This window comes from Anguilla rostrata, chromosome 2, assembly GCF_018555375.3.
Source record: "Anguilla rostrata isolate EN2019 chromosome 2, ASM1855537v3, whole genome shotgun sequence".
Lineage (NCBI taxonomy): Eukaryota > Metazoa > Chordata > Actinopteri > Anguilliformes > Anguillidae > Anguilla > Anguilla rostrata.
In genome coordinates, this window is record NC_057934.1 from 35,785,336 (window position 1) to 35,805,464 (window position 20,129).

General features: G+C 44.1%; 1 protein-coding gene across 3 annotated transcripts in view; it reads left to right on the forward strand.

Moving 5' to 3' along the window:
* znf385c (zinc finger protein 385C) overlaps positions 1 to 20,129 on the forward strand; it is a 228,391-nt gene that overhangs the window by 177,206 nt on the left and 31,056 nt on the right. For all 3 annotated transcript variants that reach the window (XM_064321830.1, XM_064321828.1, XM_064321829.1), the window contains one exon: positions 15,317 to 15,459. In XM_064321830.1, coding sequence (XP_064177900.1) covers positions 15,317 to 15,459 — 143 coding nt within the window. The remainder of the gene's footprint in view (positions 1 to 15,316; positions 15,460 to 20,129) is intronic.

Below are 20,129 nucleotides of genomic sequence, written 5' to 3' on the forward strand. Positions count from 1 at the left end.
ATAAGGTGCAGCCCTGGCCCACAATTCCAGCCCATTCTAAATCAAACTCTTTGGTCAACGCATCATGCAAGGCTGACAGAGAGGACAGTTCCCATTCGGAAAAAGATAATAGAAATTGAGCCGGAATTTCAGTTTAAGGAATTAAATCTCCCTCGTGCTCTTTAAGTGCCAGGAAGATTAATGAGATCCATTTCGGATTCCTGTGAGAGCAAATCTGACGTCCCCAAAAGTCATTACTACTGGCAAGCAGATTACAGGGGTGTGCAGGGGGGCGAGAAGCATTGCATCTTCTCTCTCTTTCCAGCCACTAACACAACGCTAACACAACAGGCCCACATCATCCTCACTCCCCCGTCCCCGAAACCAACCCGTCCAGCTGTGGGGCCATGAATTATTTAAGGAGAAAAAAGAGAGATGGGACCAAAAGAATGTCAGAAGCGCTCCCCTCTTTATCCAGATCTCCTGACATTGTGACTTAAATGAGTCCAATTGTGCGAAGCGATTTGGAATATCCAGTCTGAATTATTAATCCGGTTGTTGCGGGTGTTTATGAATATGTTTTTTTTTTTCTTCCCTCCTGTATGTTACACGTGATTAATGTCGCGGCGGCGCCCCCAGGCCTAATTATGGCGGAGGGAGAAATTGATCACAGCGCTTTATGATGCGACATCTGCTCCGCTGTGCCGGGGAACGCCTCGCGCGTCGCTTCGCGGCGAGCCCCTTTCATCAGCGCCGTCGCCTCGCCGCTGCCACGCTCCTTTGGAAAAAATAAATAAATAAATAAAAACAGCCCTGCCTCCTGTAGCCGCCTGCTCCGCTTCTGGCACCGTGAGAGATCTCTTCGCGCCGATGGCGGCTCGTGAATCACAGCGCCTTTGTTTTGCCGTAACGCGCGCCGTATTTGGTGGAGAGAGAGAAAACGCACAACGTGTGACTTCTGAGAGGGAAACAGACATATACCGATGGAGAAATAGACGCCGTAATTTTTCAGGCATTAAAAGGCGGCATTAAAGGACCAAAATCATCGGTTTTAATGCTTACAGCTTTTTCCTCTGAGGTTGAATCGTGTAGCCTTAGAAGCCATTAATGAATCCTGGGGGTCTCCATTTGGCAGCCGAGTTTCAGGGAACGAGTTCTTTCTGTCTGGGCGTGCGTGCCTGGAGCATTGCTGCTTTGTGTGGGAACCCAAACTCCCTAGTGTTTCAGCTCTGAGTGTTTAGTGTTCGCATGCTGAATGCTCCCTGCTACTCTCTGGAGAGCAGCACTGGTGTCAGACCAGGGAGGGAGTCAAGCTGTGGTTATTACTGCAATTCAGTGTGTCAGCCTTGTCTCACCCAGGATATGAATACATTCTATCGATTATCTAAAAATGTAGCAGAGTATACAGTATGTCTCGGGTCATAAGAGCAAAAATGTAAAAATTGTCTGTGACCACCATCCCTCCGCAATGTTTTCCTCCAACCTTTTCTTCAGAGTGTTTTCATTGTCAGGAAAAGCCTCCGATCATGCCTCGATACAGATTTGAAATCAACTTAACGGATTTATCTGTCTGTCACAATACAGTCTCTGTATTCAATGTTTTTGGTTTGTCTAGTGTTTTTTGCACAGCATATAGATTGTGTCTTATTTGTGGAAACCTAACAAACTGAGAGTCTGAGATTCAATATTGGTCCTGTAACTGGCTACATGAACAGATTAGCCCATTATTGCATAAATATGTGAAAACCTCAGACCATGATTTTAAGGTATTATCCTTTAATATGGGGATTGAGGCTCATTTGATTTAAAAAATGTTTGACCAATTTCCAAAATTTTACAGAATTAAGCACTACAACTGGCTTTGAGGTATTACATCAATGGCTTCTCTTCTGGCCAACCTGCCTTGAAATGAACTGAGATGTGCACGTTATCAATGTACCAGTAAAAGTATACAGGCTTTGAATCTTCTAGAAAAATCACAAAATGAGATTGGCAGTGCTTCAAGTAAGTCATTTAATCTTGCCAGGATATTCATCTTTATAATACTGACACAGCCCAGGATGAAACTTGGAGCATCATATATTTATATCTGACTCTATCTTCTCTGTGTTGGGGAGTAGTTCATTTTATATCATCCTGTTTTTTTTATATCACAACAGAAAAATACCTTGTTGGTATGGGCCTGTTTTTAGTGGCTTGTGATTTTGATTCAAAATGAGAAAGAGGCATAATTTCAGCTTTTCCTCAATTAGGTTTGAAACATGAAACAACCTGACACCTCTAATTTCAGTACAGAACATAAAGTGTACTCTAGATTGGAAAAGGACAAAAATATATCTTCTGTGTACAAAATTACATGCAATTTCCTGCCTATGCTGATTCTTTGAATACTATTATGTGACCTTCATATCATTCCTAAAGGCTCTACTCAGTGAGCAAACAGGTGGTAATAAGAACAAATGTGTTGGCTCCTTCCAAATTGGGAAATTAGGAACATGGAGGTTAAGAAAGATGTCCCAAAAAAAGGCTTAATCGTGATAGTGTGGCTTGGTATGGATAAGGCTGTCGGCTAAATGTAGAAAAGCAAACCGTAATTGATGAAACCCTTCTGCACATGAGCAGACTCCAGTTTTAGTCTCTCTCCTCCCTGCAGTGAAAGTGGCCCTCGTTCTGCTCATCCAGTCTCATTAGAATGCCTTTGTGCCGGACAGTGGTGACATTAAACAAAGGCGCGATTAACAAATGAAATCATTTTGTTAGCTGTAGCACAGTTGATTAAACTGCCATCCCGGGGGAGGGAGGAATCAATTCTGCACAAATGAACCGAGCGCGCCGTCACATGAGCCATAAGCCCACGAACAGAGGCAGCGCCGCTAACGCCCAGCAACAGAAAGCAGGGCCGGGAGTCGGACGGCCGGCTGCACAATGGCCGCTTTGTGCAGGCCGTTCTCTTACCTCTCCCGGTGCGAGCTGGGACAGAGGGCGGACCGCACAATCTAAGCAACTGTACAACAACCGTTTCGTCATTTCACAAAGAATCTCATAGTGTGTCAGTAGTAAAGCTACAAGACCCTATAACCTGCTGTATATTGTTGTCTGCTGTTTTTCTTAATGCTAATTTTTCCTTTGTGTACCCTTCTTTGAAAATGGTACTCTAAATGTTTTACCTTGCTGTCACTAGGTTCCCTTCCCATTTTGGTCAATATTTTTGTTGCATCCTGGACCTGGAATTGCTTTTCAGTGCTTCAAAATGTCCATGCGCTGTACATCTAAATTCAGGACTCTTTCCAATGGTGATGCACTCCTTAGAGACACTCATACTTGTGTAAACATGCATTCCTTTTATTTCATCCTTTAAAAGATCTAACAATGTCAAGCCTCATTTTTATGGAATCTCTGGAATGTTAAAATAACATCCAATCATTTGCCATTTCTTTATCTTTTCTGTTTTTTAGCATTGTGGAAAGGAGGAGAGACTTGCGCTCTTTTTAATTATACCTGATTGCCAGTAATGTGCTCTCTCCGTGAGGTAATCACTCCCCGGGCAGTCCTCACCTTCGTCAGGATCAAGAGGAATTTAATTGGCTGTTTAACGCCAGGTCCCACTGCCCTTTTTTCCCTACAAATCTGAATGAGTGCCCGGAGGCCATTCCCTGTCAGGAATCTGCCTGTTTTGCAAAGACAATAGTTAGAGAAGCTCTGAGGGGGGGTGGGGGGAGGTTTAGTTTGGAGTGGGACCATTTACTTGGGTAAATGAGTAGGCGGCAGATTCTTAATCGCTTAGAAAAAGGATGTAATCTGAAAATGTTATATAAACCTCGTCATTCCTAAAGGCTCTACTCAGTGAGCAAACAGGTGGTAATAAAAACAAATGTGTTTGCTCCTTCCAAATTAGGAAATTAGGAACATGGGGGTTCAGAAAGATGTCCCAAAAAAAGGCTTAATCACAATATTGTGAGTTGGTATGAATAAGGCTGCCAGCTATATATAGATTCAATTCTCTCTGCTTTGTAATGAAGGTGTCCATGTGCTACGGGAAGGTTCAGGAGCTTGAGCTGGGATCTTTTCCAGCATTGGAAGCAGTAACAAAACTGACATCCCCGCCAATCTCACCAGTTTTAATCTATTGATAATTTTCAGGTGAGAAACAATATGTAAGTATCATAAACATTTCAGTGGCACGTCAATAACCTGGCTAAAACACAAATGTCATAAAAATGGTTTCAGATTTTCATTAGTTTGTTTAATTAGCTACCATTTTAGGGGCAGCTTTAGTCATTAGTATGTTAACCAGCAGGTTAATCCTGTTATGGTTTTAATCTTTAGTTTCTGAAATTGTAAATATCAAGAGTCAAAAGAAGTAAATGCAGCATGGCTATGTGTAGATGAACAATGGTTTTATATTTTGTATTTCTTTCAGCCTGACTAATTTAAAGCTTGTTAGTGACAGGTTCTTCACTTAACCACACGTAAAACTGAAAAACTGAGTTTCGTTAAGCATGACTATTATAAGAGAAACACAAGATATAACATGTAATCAACTACATGGTTTTGTCATTTTATTGGCCTAAAGCAGATACTGTCTTTGCATTTAATACTGTCATGAGTATTCATTTAAAAGCATTTGAAGGTCTGAGAGCTTTCCATATGATTAATAAATATATTTCCTTTTAAAGCGATTCCCTTGAACATTAACAGAGCAAACACAGTACAGGCTGCTCTCTTTGTGCTAAATCGGCCTCGCATTTAACACACTGCTGTTTATTCTGGGCTATTCAAGAGATAGGCTTATAGTCATGAAAGCAGTTCACAAAAATATGATTTAAAAAATATGCAAGTTGTATGCATGACTTACAAGATACGATTGTGCAAAGTCTGAGAGACTCGCTCCTGTGTGCATCACGTTGTTTTAGGTTTGGAAGAGATGGTTAACTTAATTTAACGTATTTGTTTTCTGCCTCATTTTTTATAGCTGTCCTTCGTAACCTTGAGTGCAGTGCACATACAGACACCAAAGCGTATGCTTAAGGCTAAAGGTTTCACAATCGTAGGCCATAATTTCTAATATGGAGCATAGCTTCATCCGTTTCATGTCTTCATTTTCCAGAATAACTAAATAAAATGTTTATCGAAATATGTCTGTAGCCTATTACCGTATCTACTAAAGCCTGTTAATTATTGGAAAGGAGATGGATAGCTGTCGGGTGCTTTTTCCACTTATTCCTGTCCCAGTGTTCTGTGTGAAGTAAAGCCAAAGAAAATGAAGAAAAAAAAACAGTCTGCTGCTGTAAAATAGGCCTTAGGCATCCAAAAACAAGAGTACTCGAGTAATCGCAAGAAAAAATCCGTTTGTCATTATGTAGAGAAAATCATAAAACCACCCCTAGTTTCAGTACAGATAGATTTGTGTGTGTGTGTGTGTGTGTGTGTGTGTGTGTGTGTGAGAGAGAGAGAGAGAAAGAGAGAGAGAGAGAGAGAGTTTGACTTTGACAATACAATCAAAGGACAAATGAAAGTGCTATACATGGGCGTTCAGTCAGAGGTTGACAGCAGAGCAGGCACCATCCGCTATCTCCAGTGGGGCTAAATCCAGAATAAACAGCCCCACTCCATGTCTGTGACATTGTAGTGACAGTTGACTGTTTGCCTGATATTGGCTCTCACTCTCCCTTTTCTAATGTTGGTTCTGTGTAGGTCGAATTTACATTTTTAGTATAAATCTTACTGTGTTCAGCATGCTATTCCTGTAGATATCCTTCTTGGCCAGGACTCCTTTGAAAAAGAGATTTCATTTCTCAATAGGAGTTTTCTGTAAAAAATTAAGGATAAATAGAAATCAGAAATAAATCCTTAATTATAGCACTGTGTGGGTTTTGCGTCTTGATGATTTATTATCCTATGATATTGCCTACTCCATGATTGAACTGACTACGGTAGAGGGAGATACCGTCCACACCACGCTTCACGGCGAACGGCTGGACCGCGCTTCAGACCGGATTCAGCGGCGGGGCTTAAACCGTGACTCGGGGCTTATCCTGCGCTGTCACAATCGGTCCCGGTCATTCCCGCGGCTGAGCGGGAGCTCCGTTGAAAGCAGGAGGGTAAACGCGTGACTGTGCACACCCATGAGCTTCTGCGCACGTGTGCGTGCACACTTCCACAATCCGAAGAGGAGAATTTGATGTAAACGAACGTGTACAAAAAGAAGGGGGAGCGTTTCGCCTGAAAACACATCTGAGAATTTTGCTTACTGTGCACACGTGTGTCATACAGAAATTCCCCTGGCTGTCTCAGTGGTGCAGTGCATTGTAGTTCAACAACAAAAAAAATTCACTCTGTAGCTCTGGAGCAGGTTGAGCATGTTATGCTGAATTTTTACATTAAAATATTATTAAATAACCATTCTAAGGCATATCTGTGATGCGCTGGCAATCTCTGTCTTCTCGCACTTTCGCCAATTTCATGCACCTTTACCTGTATTTGTTACTATAAAATGTGTTCGGTATGGTTTTGGGCATAGCAGTGTTTTCTGTTTGGGGGGAGGGGTGGGTGTGGCTACAGCACCTGTGGTTTGGGATCAGAATGTTTGTTGCAAGCTAACTAGACATTGTAATGGCTCAGATACAGTGAAGCAAAAAGACAGGCCATCAGGACTCGTTCAAGAACTAGAATTAACCTTGGAATTGCTTTTCCTTGTTGGAATCAGCTGAAGTTCACCTAGGGGATGAAAAGTGATGCTTAGTTGGCTTGTTTTCTGTTGTACCTGTAAGTAATGTTACTTCTAGCTATCCAGCTAGGGCTGCCAGATGTCCTGTTTTGACTGGAATGTTCGTGGTCCCAACCGGACAATGTAATGTCCAGTCCGAGTAATTAATGAGAGAAACTTACTTGGAGTTCACTTGTCTGTGATTCGGTCGCATACTCTGTGTTGAGATGGCACAGTTCAAGATGGAGGAGAAAGACTTCTTTGATTGTAAACACAGGACCACAGCAAGGCTTTTATAAAATCCTGCATAGTATGCCTTTAAGGTCCTCGGCAGCTATATTTCCTTCTACACTGCCCACACTAATACTCACAACATTGCTACAGTGATGTGAAAACAGCTGTGTTGTTTGCAGTGGTCATTGGAGGATTCACTATTTAGAAAAGGGCCAGAAGGGTGTATAAGACTACCCACAGAGGGGTGCATTTCCAAGTCGCTGTTATTCCCTGATAATTACTGTGGCTACAAGATGTCACTCAGTGTCATACCACTTATCGTGGCAGGGCTGTTCAGTTTGCACCCCCTGAAGACTGAGATTTCAGTGGATCGAAGCTATTTATTAGACCCCGGGAAGCCTGTGGTTCTAATTATAGGGGTACCGAGATGACAGAACTGGCGAGGTTTTCATAGAAAGGTCTAATTCTCAGCTGACAATCAGGCGTGGGCGTCGTAGGTTTCGTCTGCATATATTAAAAACCGCAGTTAAATTGTTTCCCCCTGTTCTGTGTAAGCCAAAGAGTGCGGGCTGTGTAGTAATTGCCCTTGCTGTACTAGGGAAGCATGAAGATGCTGGTTCTCTAGGTAACAGGCCCCAGTCGCAGAATTTCTGTGCGTTCTCAGTCCTCAGTTCTCAGAGCTTTTTGAGTAGCTCTGCGGGTTGGCACTTGATATGCAAGATGTCTGATTAGAGGCGAAGCGACGAAGGGTGAAAATTGCTGTACTGTGTTAGTCCCCTTCACTTCTTATCAAATCGGGCCTGTGCAAGGCGGAATGAGCATGTGTACACGGCATGCGGCTCGCCGTGACGAACACGCGTCTCCCACGGCCCTGCCCCTCCGCATGAGGGCAAGGGCTGGGGGAACCGCGGTAAGAAGTGTAAAGGGGTGTCATCTCCAGCGACCGTAAAGAGGCCGCTCTCTCGGGCCGCGCTCCGCTTCGGACTCGGCACCAGGTCAGCTCCCAGCCGCTTCTGTCACAGCACATGCAGCACGAGCCCTGGAAACTGCCCGTCACGGAGGCTGCGTGTTTCAACCCACTGCGGGCCACTGCATCACCTGACACTGGTTTAAGCACCCAGGGTTAGCAATTAGCTGTTTGTTATATTTAGGACAGATTATCAATGTCATCAGATGACACTTTGCGTACAAAGAAATATAATATTCCCCCTAATCCTGCGAAGTGAATTTGGAAAGGTCTCTGTTTTATTATGTAAAACTGTAAATGTCAAATGGAAGCACTCAAATGGAGAAGGACAGTGTTGTTTAATAAGCTGACTCATAAAGATGAAAGTTAGGCCCTAAGGGTGTCAAAACAAATTCAATGCATATAAATGACTAACTATTTGTATGGGTGGTTTTAAACATTTAAATATATGGTTATTTATTATCTAAAATAAAAAATGTTTAGTACTAGAAATGTACTGAACCAAGGCAAATGTAGGGCCTGAAGTCACATTCTATAAAATAAACATGCAATTATATCAAACGTTCTAACTTCAGCCATAAAGTGATATTGCCCATTTAAAGCAGAAATTAAGGAAGCGAGAAGGATTTGCAAAGTTCAAGGTCAAATGTGTTGAAAATAAGAAATAAATGAACTGTCAAATGTGTATCCGTCAAAAGATTTAAAAATTCATATCATTTGACAATTTAAATGAAAGATTAACAAAATCATAATTTAGACGAATGATTCCAGGGATAGCTGTGATGAGAAACCCAATGAACGTTCTTTATATGAGGCTTAGTATTCCCACAAGACGAGTGAATCGGCCTCGGATGAGCGATCTCAACTGCGGTTTCTTCAGAAGTTTGTCTGAGTTAATGGAAAGTTCATGCAAAGTAAAGCATTTTAGTAGTCCATTTGTAAGCAAAATGGCTATCATTCTGCCCCAGTGAGAAAACACTGAGAATCAAGCCACCTGTAATTTCTTTTACCCATGCTGTGCGGCTTGAAAACATTGCAGCTTTTTGCACCAAGACATTGAAGTCTTGCTTTGTCCTCTAACAAAAGGCATGACAGGCTGTGGTGTGTGTTTTTTTCATGGCTTGCAGAGGTACAAGAATAAAAAAAACTAATTTTAAAAAGTCTGCCTCACAAATAGTAGCATCTTGTAAGAATCCCCTCAGATACACCAAACAGCAGAAGTATCTGAGTGGTCAAGGAAAGGCATGTGATCTTACACGGTGGTACTGGAACGGGACTCATTTAAATATATCTTGGTTATCTGACTAAATTATGTTTTAACCTTTACTCTGTGCTGACAGTTTTAAATAGACGTAGATTGCAAACGATCTGCCAGTAGTGTGGCTCTGTACGGATCGCTATCTACCTTGGTGGACGTGGATGTGCCTCTGGCGCATATAGCTGCTTAGATACAATTGTGTATCTTGCTACGGCGCTAGTGTATAGGCAAGTGACTACGGGGTGCAGATATTTTGAGTTCTATGTGTATGTTAGGATCTTAAAACTACTAGGTGTGTAGTGGTAAGAGTCGAAGAGGAATGTCAGGTCAAGGTGAATGCAATTTATTGTACAGTATGTTCAATGATGCCAATATACAATGGTGCAAAATGTGTGTAGTGGAATGGTTATTCACAAATTGCACCCAGGCAGGGTATCATATTGACGAGAAAACCCCAAGTCATCAAATAAAGACATAATCATAACGGCACTAGTGTAACAGTAACATTATTAATCCTGATTGTCCCATCTCTGGAAGCCTGTCAAACCGAGTTAACTTTCATAGTACAACTAGGTGCTGGCCTGTTCACTCTTGAGTGGTGTTCCCAGATCTTTAGCCAGCAGCCACTGTACACCACCATCGAAGACACCAACTTAAGGTTTACATAATGTCAATCCAGTAGAATGTTTGGCACCTGCTATCACACTTTTTAGCTGACTCCCGGTCAGCTCAGTGAACATGGTCTTTTTTCCTTTGGAGGTCTGATAAGGTGCTCACTTCTGTCAAAGCACCCTACGACCTCTTGCATAATGCTATGCTTTTCCTTCCTATCTAGTGATTTTTTTTTTTCACGAAAAAAGGTGAGACACTTGCAGTGTATTATATACACGTTTCACTTTTTGTAGTCATTTTATTTACATAAAAAGCAGCTGTCAGAAAATCCAAGCAGAGGTTGATATGTTCAATATGCAGGGAGGTGAATTGATCTTGAAGTGGCCGAATGTCTTCAAACGCGAGCCAGTGACGTGCTGCTGAAACGCTTCTTTCTCATACCTAATGCATGTGACGGTGAGATATTTTTTCTGCTCGTGTCTAATTCACGGTGAAATTGAGTCCATATTAATATGTCCTCATCACACACACTCCCATGATTTATAAATGAAGCTAATCGGAGACAAGTGAACCTAATTGCAGTGCAGCAGCCGGCACTTATTTTGAAAGTGTTGCGTAGATCACATATTTTAGCTGTGTTTCATATTTGAATGCATATTTTGCCTCAAGTTCTCTCAGTTCTCTAAAACCTTACGAACGACACTACTGTGTTACATTTCATACCTATCTGCGGTTGTGTTTTAATAACCAATAACCAAGTCTGCTGAATTCCAGTTTCAGAAATTATATAAACCAGTATAAACCAGCCTAAGCTGGTAAAGCTGTGTTTTTGTCACTTTCAGTAGGTTTTAGCTGATGGACCAGCTTGTAGTCAGCTAGTCCCCCAGTTTGGCCACCAGCTTTAACCAGCTCTAACCAGCCATAGACCAGCTACGATCATCTAAAACCTGCAGAGAATCCCAGCCTGGTCTTAGCTGGAATTTTCTGCAGGGAATCCTTATGCTCATTCAGCATAACAAATATCAATTAAATAAGTGTCTTAAGGTTCGTTGGTGAAATGACATTAAGTGTGGTACTAAAATTAAATGCAGTATCTGGTGAGCATTATAGAAGGTCGTGAACTGAACTACGGTTGCACAAGCCCAACCCATAGCTGACTCACCTCATACAGCACAGTAGCGTTTCCATTGCAGTATCCACAACCAGAGCTGCAGCACACAACATTATTCTGAATCACTAAGACAACTTTGTTGGTTTCCACTGAAACAAGACTACATACTACTTCCATTAATCTCTGGCTGTTTGCTGTGAACAGTAATGTAATGTGTTCCTTTCCCAACAAAAATAGTTTTAAACCACCCAGACTCTGAATCAAGTGAGCCAACCTGGTTCCAGCTGCATTGTGGAATTGTGGCCTTTTTAGGATTCTCATCCGTGGTCTCATTTCACAAGGATTAGCGTATTAAAAGGTATGTACTAGGAGCTGGGAGACATCGGCACTAGAGTCTCTGCAAATCAAATGAGGTGTTACATCTCCGTAAAGGCCAAGCAAGTTTTTCACCAGCCACTGTGAGCATCTGCTTTTGCACAAGACATGCAAACACTTCACTGTCCTCTTCTGTTCTTATATGTTGTCTTTAGAGCACCATCATCTAAGTTGGAATGGTGCACAATTAAGAGAGGGTAGTTTCTGTTTGTACAGATAACTGTGCATTGGTGAACACCATAGTGCAAGTTGTATGGGTAGGACTTGCAGGCCAGGTGGTGGTAGAAAAGGACGACTGCTAGCGAACAGCTGAAGGCTGGCTTGCCCAGAGGCAAGGGGCACGTGCGTGACAGAAATAGCAATGCAAATTAATAAACAACCCCTCCACTGCCACGGACTCCCCTTGCCCTCACAAGGCCACTGTTCATTACTTCAAATAACAGTCCAGGTCACCAATTCCCACAGGCGGCAGAATCTGTGCATAGCTAATCCTGTCACATTCATTTCCACTTACATGGGCATGGAACGCACCAGCAATGATAATGAGGAGAGGGCTTTTTGTCTCTTTTACTGCACACTTCAAATCTTGCAGCTTATTTATCGCTCCCTTCCTTTTAGTGTCTGTGCTTTTTGTGTGTCCTCCACCGAAGTCAGGGAGCACAGTGATAGCAGTTATGGTGGTGATGGCGGTCACTATTACGAATGCTCTGAAGACTCCGATTCTGAAGGTCCACCCTCCCACCCTCCCCCCCTTCCCCCCTTCCCCCCAGACAGGGTAACGGGATGAGCAGCCTGCCCGCTGACGCACGCTCTAATAGGAGCTCACAGGCACGCATGTCCCCAGGACGGCCCCCATACGTGGAGAGAATCATGCAATGTGATGGAAGGAGGTTAGCCATGGCTGCTGGGCCAAGCGGCTGTCCCTGCGCCTCACCCCTCACAACAACCACTGTCTCCTTTCTCTCCTGCCCCGTGTTTGTTTGTGCTCGGCTGACTTATTAAAACAGACAGGAAGTGGCGGGTCTGGGGTGGGAAGGCCGACGCTTAAACATGAAGGCGAGTGCTTTGCGAAGTGGGGGGGGGGGGGGTGTGTGGCCATGGCTCTTTCTGTTGTTTTGCCAAAAGATAAAATTACCCACTTTTGTGTGGATTGGGATGTTGAAGCAGAAGAGCCACATATAGCCATTACGATAGCTGGTGTACAGAGATTTCTGCTGTCTGATAACAGCTATTGTTTGCTATCAACCATTTTTGGGGTGGCTTTCATGCAGTCAGATTGCACCAAGTGCAAAGAGGGATGTGACGGCCATGATGTCACCTCTTCGATAGAAAAAAACATAAATGCTCTTTCAATCACTGAGCATGCTGGTAATAGAATAACTCGAATAAGGTGATTGATCGATACTTACTGGCTTCTATTTGGAAATGTACACAGGGATTTCACTAGCATAGGCAGAAAGTATCTCCACGATAAGATTGTTTTGTTAATTGTTACCAATGAACTCCATGACTGGAGCAGCTCCTTTCTCCTTTCTTGTGGAAGATGATACTAGTCAAGTTTCAAATTTAGTATTGAAATTGACAGCTTGTTTGCCTTGGACCCCAACATCAAAGCAGTAGAATGAATTATTAATGCAGTACAAGCCCTTTTAATATGGGGGAAACACTGCCAAGGGTGTCTTATTATTATATCATTTATTGACCTGCACTGTAGTGCCTGATAACTTGCTAATGCCTAATGTAATGTAGAATTTCAGTACTTATGCATTATGTACATAATTTAGTAATTTCTCATATTGTTATCACATGATTACGTATTTTTGTGACAGTCTTGGATGTGAGTAAATGCTATTGCTGACTGATAGCCAGGCTAAAATTAGCTTTCCTGCCTTAGTGAAATTTCAAACCTTGTTAAAATTCTCACAAATGACTATATGGACTCCCAAGCCTAAAAGCCAACTCATGCAAAATGTGCCAGAAAACAAATCAGCCACAAACACAGCAGCGGAGCATGATGGAAGAGAATGGCCTTGATCGCACGGTGCTGCTGGTGTCTCCATCCCCATGTCGATTCCCATCGGGATTTCTCTACGAATCTTCCTGTACAGCCCTGCCGACCCGGCTGAGGGAAAGCAGGCGGCTCGGTCGATATCGGACTGTCAGGAGGGGCGGGACTCTAAACTTCAGAGACATGTGGTGTAGGTGCAAGGTGCCTCTGTGTTCCTTCGCTGAGCTGTGCTGCTCACTGGCTGCCTTCCTAACCCCCCACCTTCATGCCTAATGGTGCATCTAAACCGCAGGGCTCGAGCCCAGGTGGAAACGATCCGCTGGACTTCGGGGGCTGCATCCTGGTGAGAGCGGAGTTAACCCGGAGCAGTAAAACTCGGCTTAACAGGCTGAGGTTGTGTTCTCTGCGGAGTTTCCCTGCTGTTTCAAGAGCTGCTGGTGAGGTGTGTGACATGCTGGGTCTGCAATCAAGTTGGATGACCCAGGGGTGACAGTGAGCATTGATCCTGTGCTCAAATCAAAGTCTTCAACAGGCACTCCAGTAGTTAAAATCAGCCGAGTGAAAAATGACTGCTTTCTACATCCCCAGGCCTCTTCATGTGTTTGCGCACGTTACCATAAGGAGCATGTCCTTGAAGTGAGTTGGCAAGGTAGCACAACTGCAGAGTTAATTGTTTTTTGTGTGTAGTTGACACATGGAAAGGCCATAAATGGTGCTAAATCCTAGAATGTTTTTCTTAAAGGTGGATGGTTTGCGGGGGTATAATGCCAGAGAGTAGCAGGGTGGTGAACTGGGAGCAGCGATTCAGAACCACAGCTAGAGAGATGAGGTGATGAAATGGGTTTAGTATTTTCATCCCTGCGAGGCATAGCACTGGTGATCCACAAGGTGAGGGGTGTGTGCTTTACTGACCTCTAAAGTAACGTAAGGTCACTCTGGTATATGTATGTGTTGTAGGAGGTCAGTGTGGCATTTTAGGAGGTGCAGGTTGTCTTGACAGTATCACTGTCTCTGTAGCTGGCAGGATGTGTGTGATACAGGGTGCTCTTAGTTATGGTTGATTGAGATGTACAGCTAAATACAAAGGTATTTAAACAGCGACACAATATTTGCTGTTTTGGCTCTGTAGTCTGGGATATTGGATTTAAAATCTGGATATGAGGTCAAAGTTCAGGCTGTCAGCTTTAATTTAACAGTATTTATTTACATCCATATGTGGTGTAGGAAATACAGCCCTTTTGACACACCCACTGTTTTGGCTATGTTTCTGATTGATTTATTCTAATATTTTCAGCCTCATGATGGACTACTTTATGGTCACTGACACTAATTTGGCCCTCATGGTAAGACACAACAACACAATTAGCTTTCTTGTGCAATAACTAGTGATGTAAAGACATACAACTTGGCCAAGAAACTGCTAAGCAGCCAGTCATCCAGTTACTTTTGCTCCCTTAAAATTGGGGTCCTATGGATCCCCTGATCACCGTACACGGATCACCTGATATGGATTTTAACATTCTGCTCTTTAACTTCATATTCATTGTTTTATTTCAAATCCAATGCATTTGCATTTAACTGTTTGCTGCTTTATCATTGCTGTCATATTATCCCTCAGGTTCAAATAATGAGTTATCGTCCATCAATTGATTAAAATGGCTTTTCGTTCTGACTGGCCGGTAGCCCTGCACGGGAGGTGGCACACAATTGGCTTCACGTTGCCCATGGGATATCTGGGAGGGATTCAGTCAACAGAGATTGTTCATTGCTCAAGCAACCCTCATTGGCATCTGGGCACCTATGGCTTACTCTGTCCACATGCAATTGATTAGCTCTTCTCCACCCATGCTCTGCACGGCCTGTGGCTGCAGTGTGAAAAGAAACAGCTGGCCGGTTCCACGCGTTTCGGAGGAGAAATATCTTCACTCTCCTGAGCCAATAGCAGTGGGCATATATGAACGTGCTTGTAAATAGTTTGTGAATTGCACATTTCCCTGTTCTTTGGCTGCCAATTAGTGACATTAATTAAATATATTCTCTCATTTTTTACTTGGTGTCTGTTACAGGTTCCCCTGCCCAGAGCAGCCCCCTCCTTGCCTCCCTACCTGTACCAGGACGTCCCCTACAACCGCAACTGGACCTAAAGCACTTCTTGCCTTTCCGTCTCAATGGCTCGTCCCCCCTCAGCCTCTTCCCCAACTTCAACACGGTGAGTCCTACCCCACCCCCACAATGTGGCAGGTCTCAGGTATAGATGGATATAGGTGAACAGGTGGCGTTTCTGCACCATTTCCTGTCTGGAGCTGAACTGTTGGATCAGTGACAGTCTTTACTGAGCAACAAGCATCTGCACTGCAAGCAAAGCTGTTCCAGCCTTTCATGTCACACTTAGTCATAGTTTCCCTCACAACATGCTTCTTCCTTCACTACCAAACAAGTATATTTTTGAAAGAAAATAGATATTGCTGCCCAACTTGGGGCTGAAAATGTCCAATTCCCACCCTGTTTTGGAATGTCCTATTAAGTATTTTTAGCCGTGTTCAGGTACGACCCCTACTGCCACTCAGGAGAGTGAAGACATCTGTGGTTCTCTCTTTTCACACTGCAGCCAAGCTCACAGTTGAGTTGGAGGAAGATACACTATATGACCAAAAGTATCTGGACACCCCTTGTTCTGTGGTTGTTTTTCATGGTTTGGGCTAGGCCCCCTAGTTCAAGTGAAGGCAAGTCTTAATCCTCCTGCATATAATCACATTCTAAATTATTCTGTGCTTCCCCAATAGTTTGGGGAAGGCCTTTTCATGTTTCAGCATGATAGTGCTCCTGGGCACACAGCGAGGTCCACATAAAAATGGTTTTGTCGAGAACGCTGAGGAAGAATTGAATGGTTTGCACAGAGCCCTAACCCCAACCCCATCCACCACCTTTGGGATCAATTGGAAAGCCAACTGCAAGCCAGGTTAAATCGCTTAATCAGTGTCCAACCTCTCTAATGCTTTTCTGGCTGAATGGAAGCAAATCCCTGCAGTAACGCCTTCCAATAAGAGTGGAAGCTGTTATAGCAGCAAAGGGTGGACCAGCTCCATATTAATGACCATAGTTTTGGATGAGATGCTGGGAGGGGGGGGTTGCTAGTGAGTGGCCTCTAACTATCTGAATCCTCCAGTACCCTGGGCTACACAATCGGCAATTACACACTGCCCTTTGGAGCTACGGGCTACGGCCAGCACTGGCATGGTCTAGAGTCCATCCGAGACCATGGGGCTCATAGATGCAACACAATGTGGTGCCACCCAGCAGCTCTTAATTCATATTTAATTGATTTCAAATGATATCTAGATTCATTAATACAGTATTTATTACTTTAAATACACATTACTGAAATAAATTGACTTCCTGAAAATAAATCTTGGTGTCTGCATTTATGCGCTCAGATATATCTTACTCAGTTGAGAAAACTTTACCTCCAATAGTTTTTGGATTAATATACCATTGATGTGTTTAATTTCTTCTCAGCAGACCTTCATGTGCCTTTTGCCTCTTATAGGGAAGACTCTCAAATCCTGCTTCCCTAAATGAACTCCATCATTCAATTTGTAAAATAACCTTTAATACCCTCCAGTGGGGACCTCACACAGTTTTAAAATTGATGAAAAAAGATGAGAGGAAGTGGGTCATGAAGTGGTATTTGAAGTTGATTCACGTAACTGAACCGTTTAGCTGGGATTTTCAGGGGTTCGGCAAGCGGACATTCGTCTCGTTTTGTTTAAGCCCCTTTGAAAGCTGAACTGTGTGTACTCAGCCAATCAAATAATGTCCTCAAGATCCCTCCGCAGTACCTTTTGGAAACCTATACCCTGAAATAGCAAGAGAATGAGTCTAGAAGGAGGGAGTCTTGTATCCTCTGTGAATGTGAAATAGCAAATGTGTGCATACTCAAGGTCCCTACTCTGCAGTGGTCATCTCCGAGTGATTCGGAAGTTTCTGAGTGAATAGTCCTCATTAGTGACCCTATACATGTGTACATTTGAGTGCATGTCTGATTAGAGCTGTTAGACTGCGGTATGCTTATCTGTAGATGGTTCATTTAGAATTCTCTTTCTTTTGTATGTGAATAGCATCAGATCATACCCAAATGTCCAGGAATCTGGAAATTGTGGAGACAGTGGAAAATGTGTCGACCTCCCCTTTCTGTCTGGTTATGTCAGATCGTGTTCTAGTCAGACGCACTGTTTGAGGGATAAAGGCGCAGGGAGAGACTACAGGCAAAGGAACCCTCTCAGTGATTACCCACCTTAATTGCAGCCAGAAGTACGGCAGCAGGGTCAAGGCGCAACAAGCCCAGTAAATTAACTCTGCCTGTAATTAAAAACCTGGCCCCAGCTTTTCCTCTGCCACTCTCCGCCACCACGGGAGAGCCTGCTCTCCAGCCCCTGTCCCAGCATCCCCCGCCCCTACGCATCCATCTCTGTCTCCCCTGGCCGCCGTTGACTAGCATGTGGCCCAGGTGAGTCCCGCGTGGTGACTGGCGAGTGGACCAGGGGACACACAGCTGCGGCATTAATCATTCCGCCCCCCCACCCCCACCCTCCCCCGAGCTCTGGTTGCGCAGGTCTGATAATGGTCGCCTTGTTCCCGGCGTGTGCAGGGAAGATGAATGCACCTGTCTCTGTAACTAAATAGCTTCCACCGTGTCCAACCCCCCATCCCCCACCACCTCCTCCTCCCTCCTCCCCAATCCTGCACCCACTCCCTCCCCTTGAAACTCTATCATCGCCTTCCACCGCACCGGTGGAGCAGCCCACCACCAGATAACTCCTCCACGTGGGACAATGGGCGCATTTATACTGCCCCGTTTGGGATGGCTGCGGCCCAACAAAGGCTGCATTCTTTGAACTCCTAAAACAAACAATTGTATGCAGTCTCTCCCCCTACACCAGCCCCCCCCCCAAAAAAAGACCAGGGGGTATTATTGAAAGATTTGATTGTCATGGCCAAGCCTCAGAGATGAAGGTGGGTCCCCATGCTCCCCTGGGCTTTGTTTTGGTGCTATTCTCCTTTGTCCTGCTGCCCAAAACAAACAGGGGCAGTGTTACACCCCAAAGGAATGGTGACACTGGTGGTAGGGGCTTGGGGCAAGTTAAAGAGCATGGTGATGAAAGGGACCATCGGAAGAGCTGATCCCATCATGGTTTTCTCCCCATGTCATCTAGGAAAGGAACCTGACTGATGTGAAAGAGTTTAGGAACCAAAGTCAACTTGAGCGAATCACCTGCAGTTTCCTGGCTTCATTGCTATGTTGTGGCTTGAGCCTGCCACAGAGAAATATGAAAAGCACGGCCACGTCGGTTTCTGGGGAGTTGATTAGCCACATATTGGAGGTTGTGTTTGAATTCTCTGTCTCCCGTGAGAGGAGTGGGGCACTGAGCGGTGGTCTCCATGAGCGACGTACGTGTGCTGGGGCAAACGGCCAGTGCATTTTTACGACTGCTTCTCCACATTGTTTCCTGGTCCTCTGGTCCCACTGCAGAGAAAAGGGAGGTAGATCCGGTTACTCGGGGACATGAGCCTTGCTGAAATGCCAAGATTCAAAGAAGTCCACCCCCTCCCCCCCCTCCCTGCCCCATAGTCTGAGCTATCAGAGCAGAAATAATGAATAGGTCCTGGAGGCTTGCCAGGCTGGGAGGAATCCAATGTGATTGTTTGATACTGTGCTGATGACCACATAACTGAGATCAACTGTCATGATGTTGTTTAATGATCCTTATCATCCCCAGTCACCGGCAACTTCTATGAGCCACTACAACATTATTTATCCAAATGTATATTTATCAAAAAATATCGTATCATCTGCCACTATTTCTTTCACTGTCTCCTTGCACAATTTAGATTCAAGGGATAGTTTGGGGAATTTTATGGTGAAGATGACTACGGCTAGGCTAGTCTTCTCACGATCTATGCATCTGCTGGCTTGATTGGCTGCTCTCTGAATTGTCCCTGTGAGTGGAATCCTTAATGTCACACCCGTGCACATACCGAAGGCTGCTCTCCCACGTGTCAGCCATTTTCTACTATGAGCTGGCTTGGGGCACCCCCACCCCTTTATTGCTTCCACAGCACGGTCCTCTCGGTCGCATGATAGTGACAAATCGTCCGTCAATGAAGGCAGAAGGCTGAGATCTGATATCTTTAAAGCCGCCTGTGAGGGGAGAGGTCTGCGCTTATTAAAGGCTTGGTTGGGTGGTGGTTTAATGGGGAATGGCAGGACCTGATGTTCCTGCAGTGTGAAGCAGAAGGAGGGCAGCTGCGTGTACGCCACGCTCCCTCATGCTACGCTGCTCTGAGAGGGAAATTCCATCTGCGGATCGCTTCCATTAATTCAAGGGTCTCCGTAGAAACAATGCTTTGGACTGTTCAGTGACTTGCTAAAACTTTCCTTTCCCTTTCCAAAGTTTTGTCCCATCATCAACTAACATAAATCGCAGAATAAACAGGAATTTCATTTCCTTAAAAAATAATTATTAAAAAAAACTAAGAACCGCAATTCCTCTCCAAAATGCGTTCTTCATCCTCATCTCCTATAGACTCGGACAGAATTGCCTCCTGATCAAACTTCACTCCTATCATTCCAGCCCTGGCAGTTAGAGGGCCTATGTGACCCAGCAGCACACCGGGTGCTTTCTTCTTGAATCCCAATATATACCTGGTCCAGTGGCATTTGAGAGTACATTTTTAGTTTGTAGCCTTGTAGTCAGACCAGCTACTGTGATGTTAGTTAGTTGTCTGTAATGTTGTTAGTTTCCGTTTGAATATGTGGTGTTTTATATTACATAAACACAAAGAACAAGCAATGGACTCTATCAGTTCATAGAATCTGCT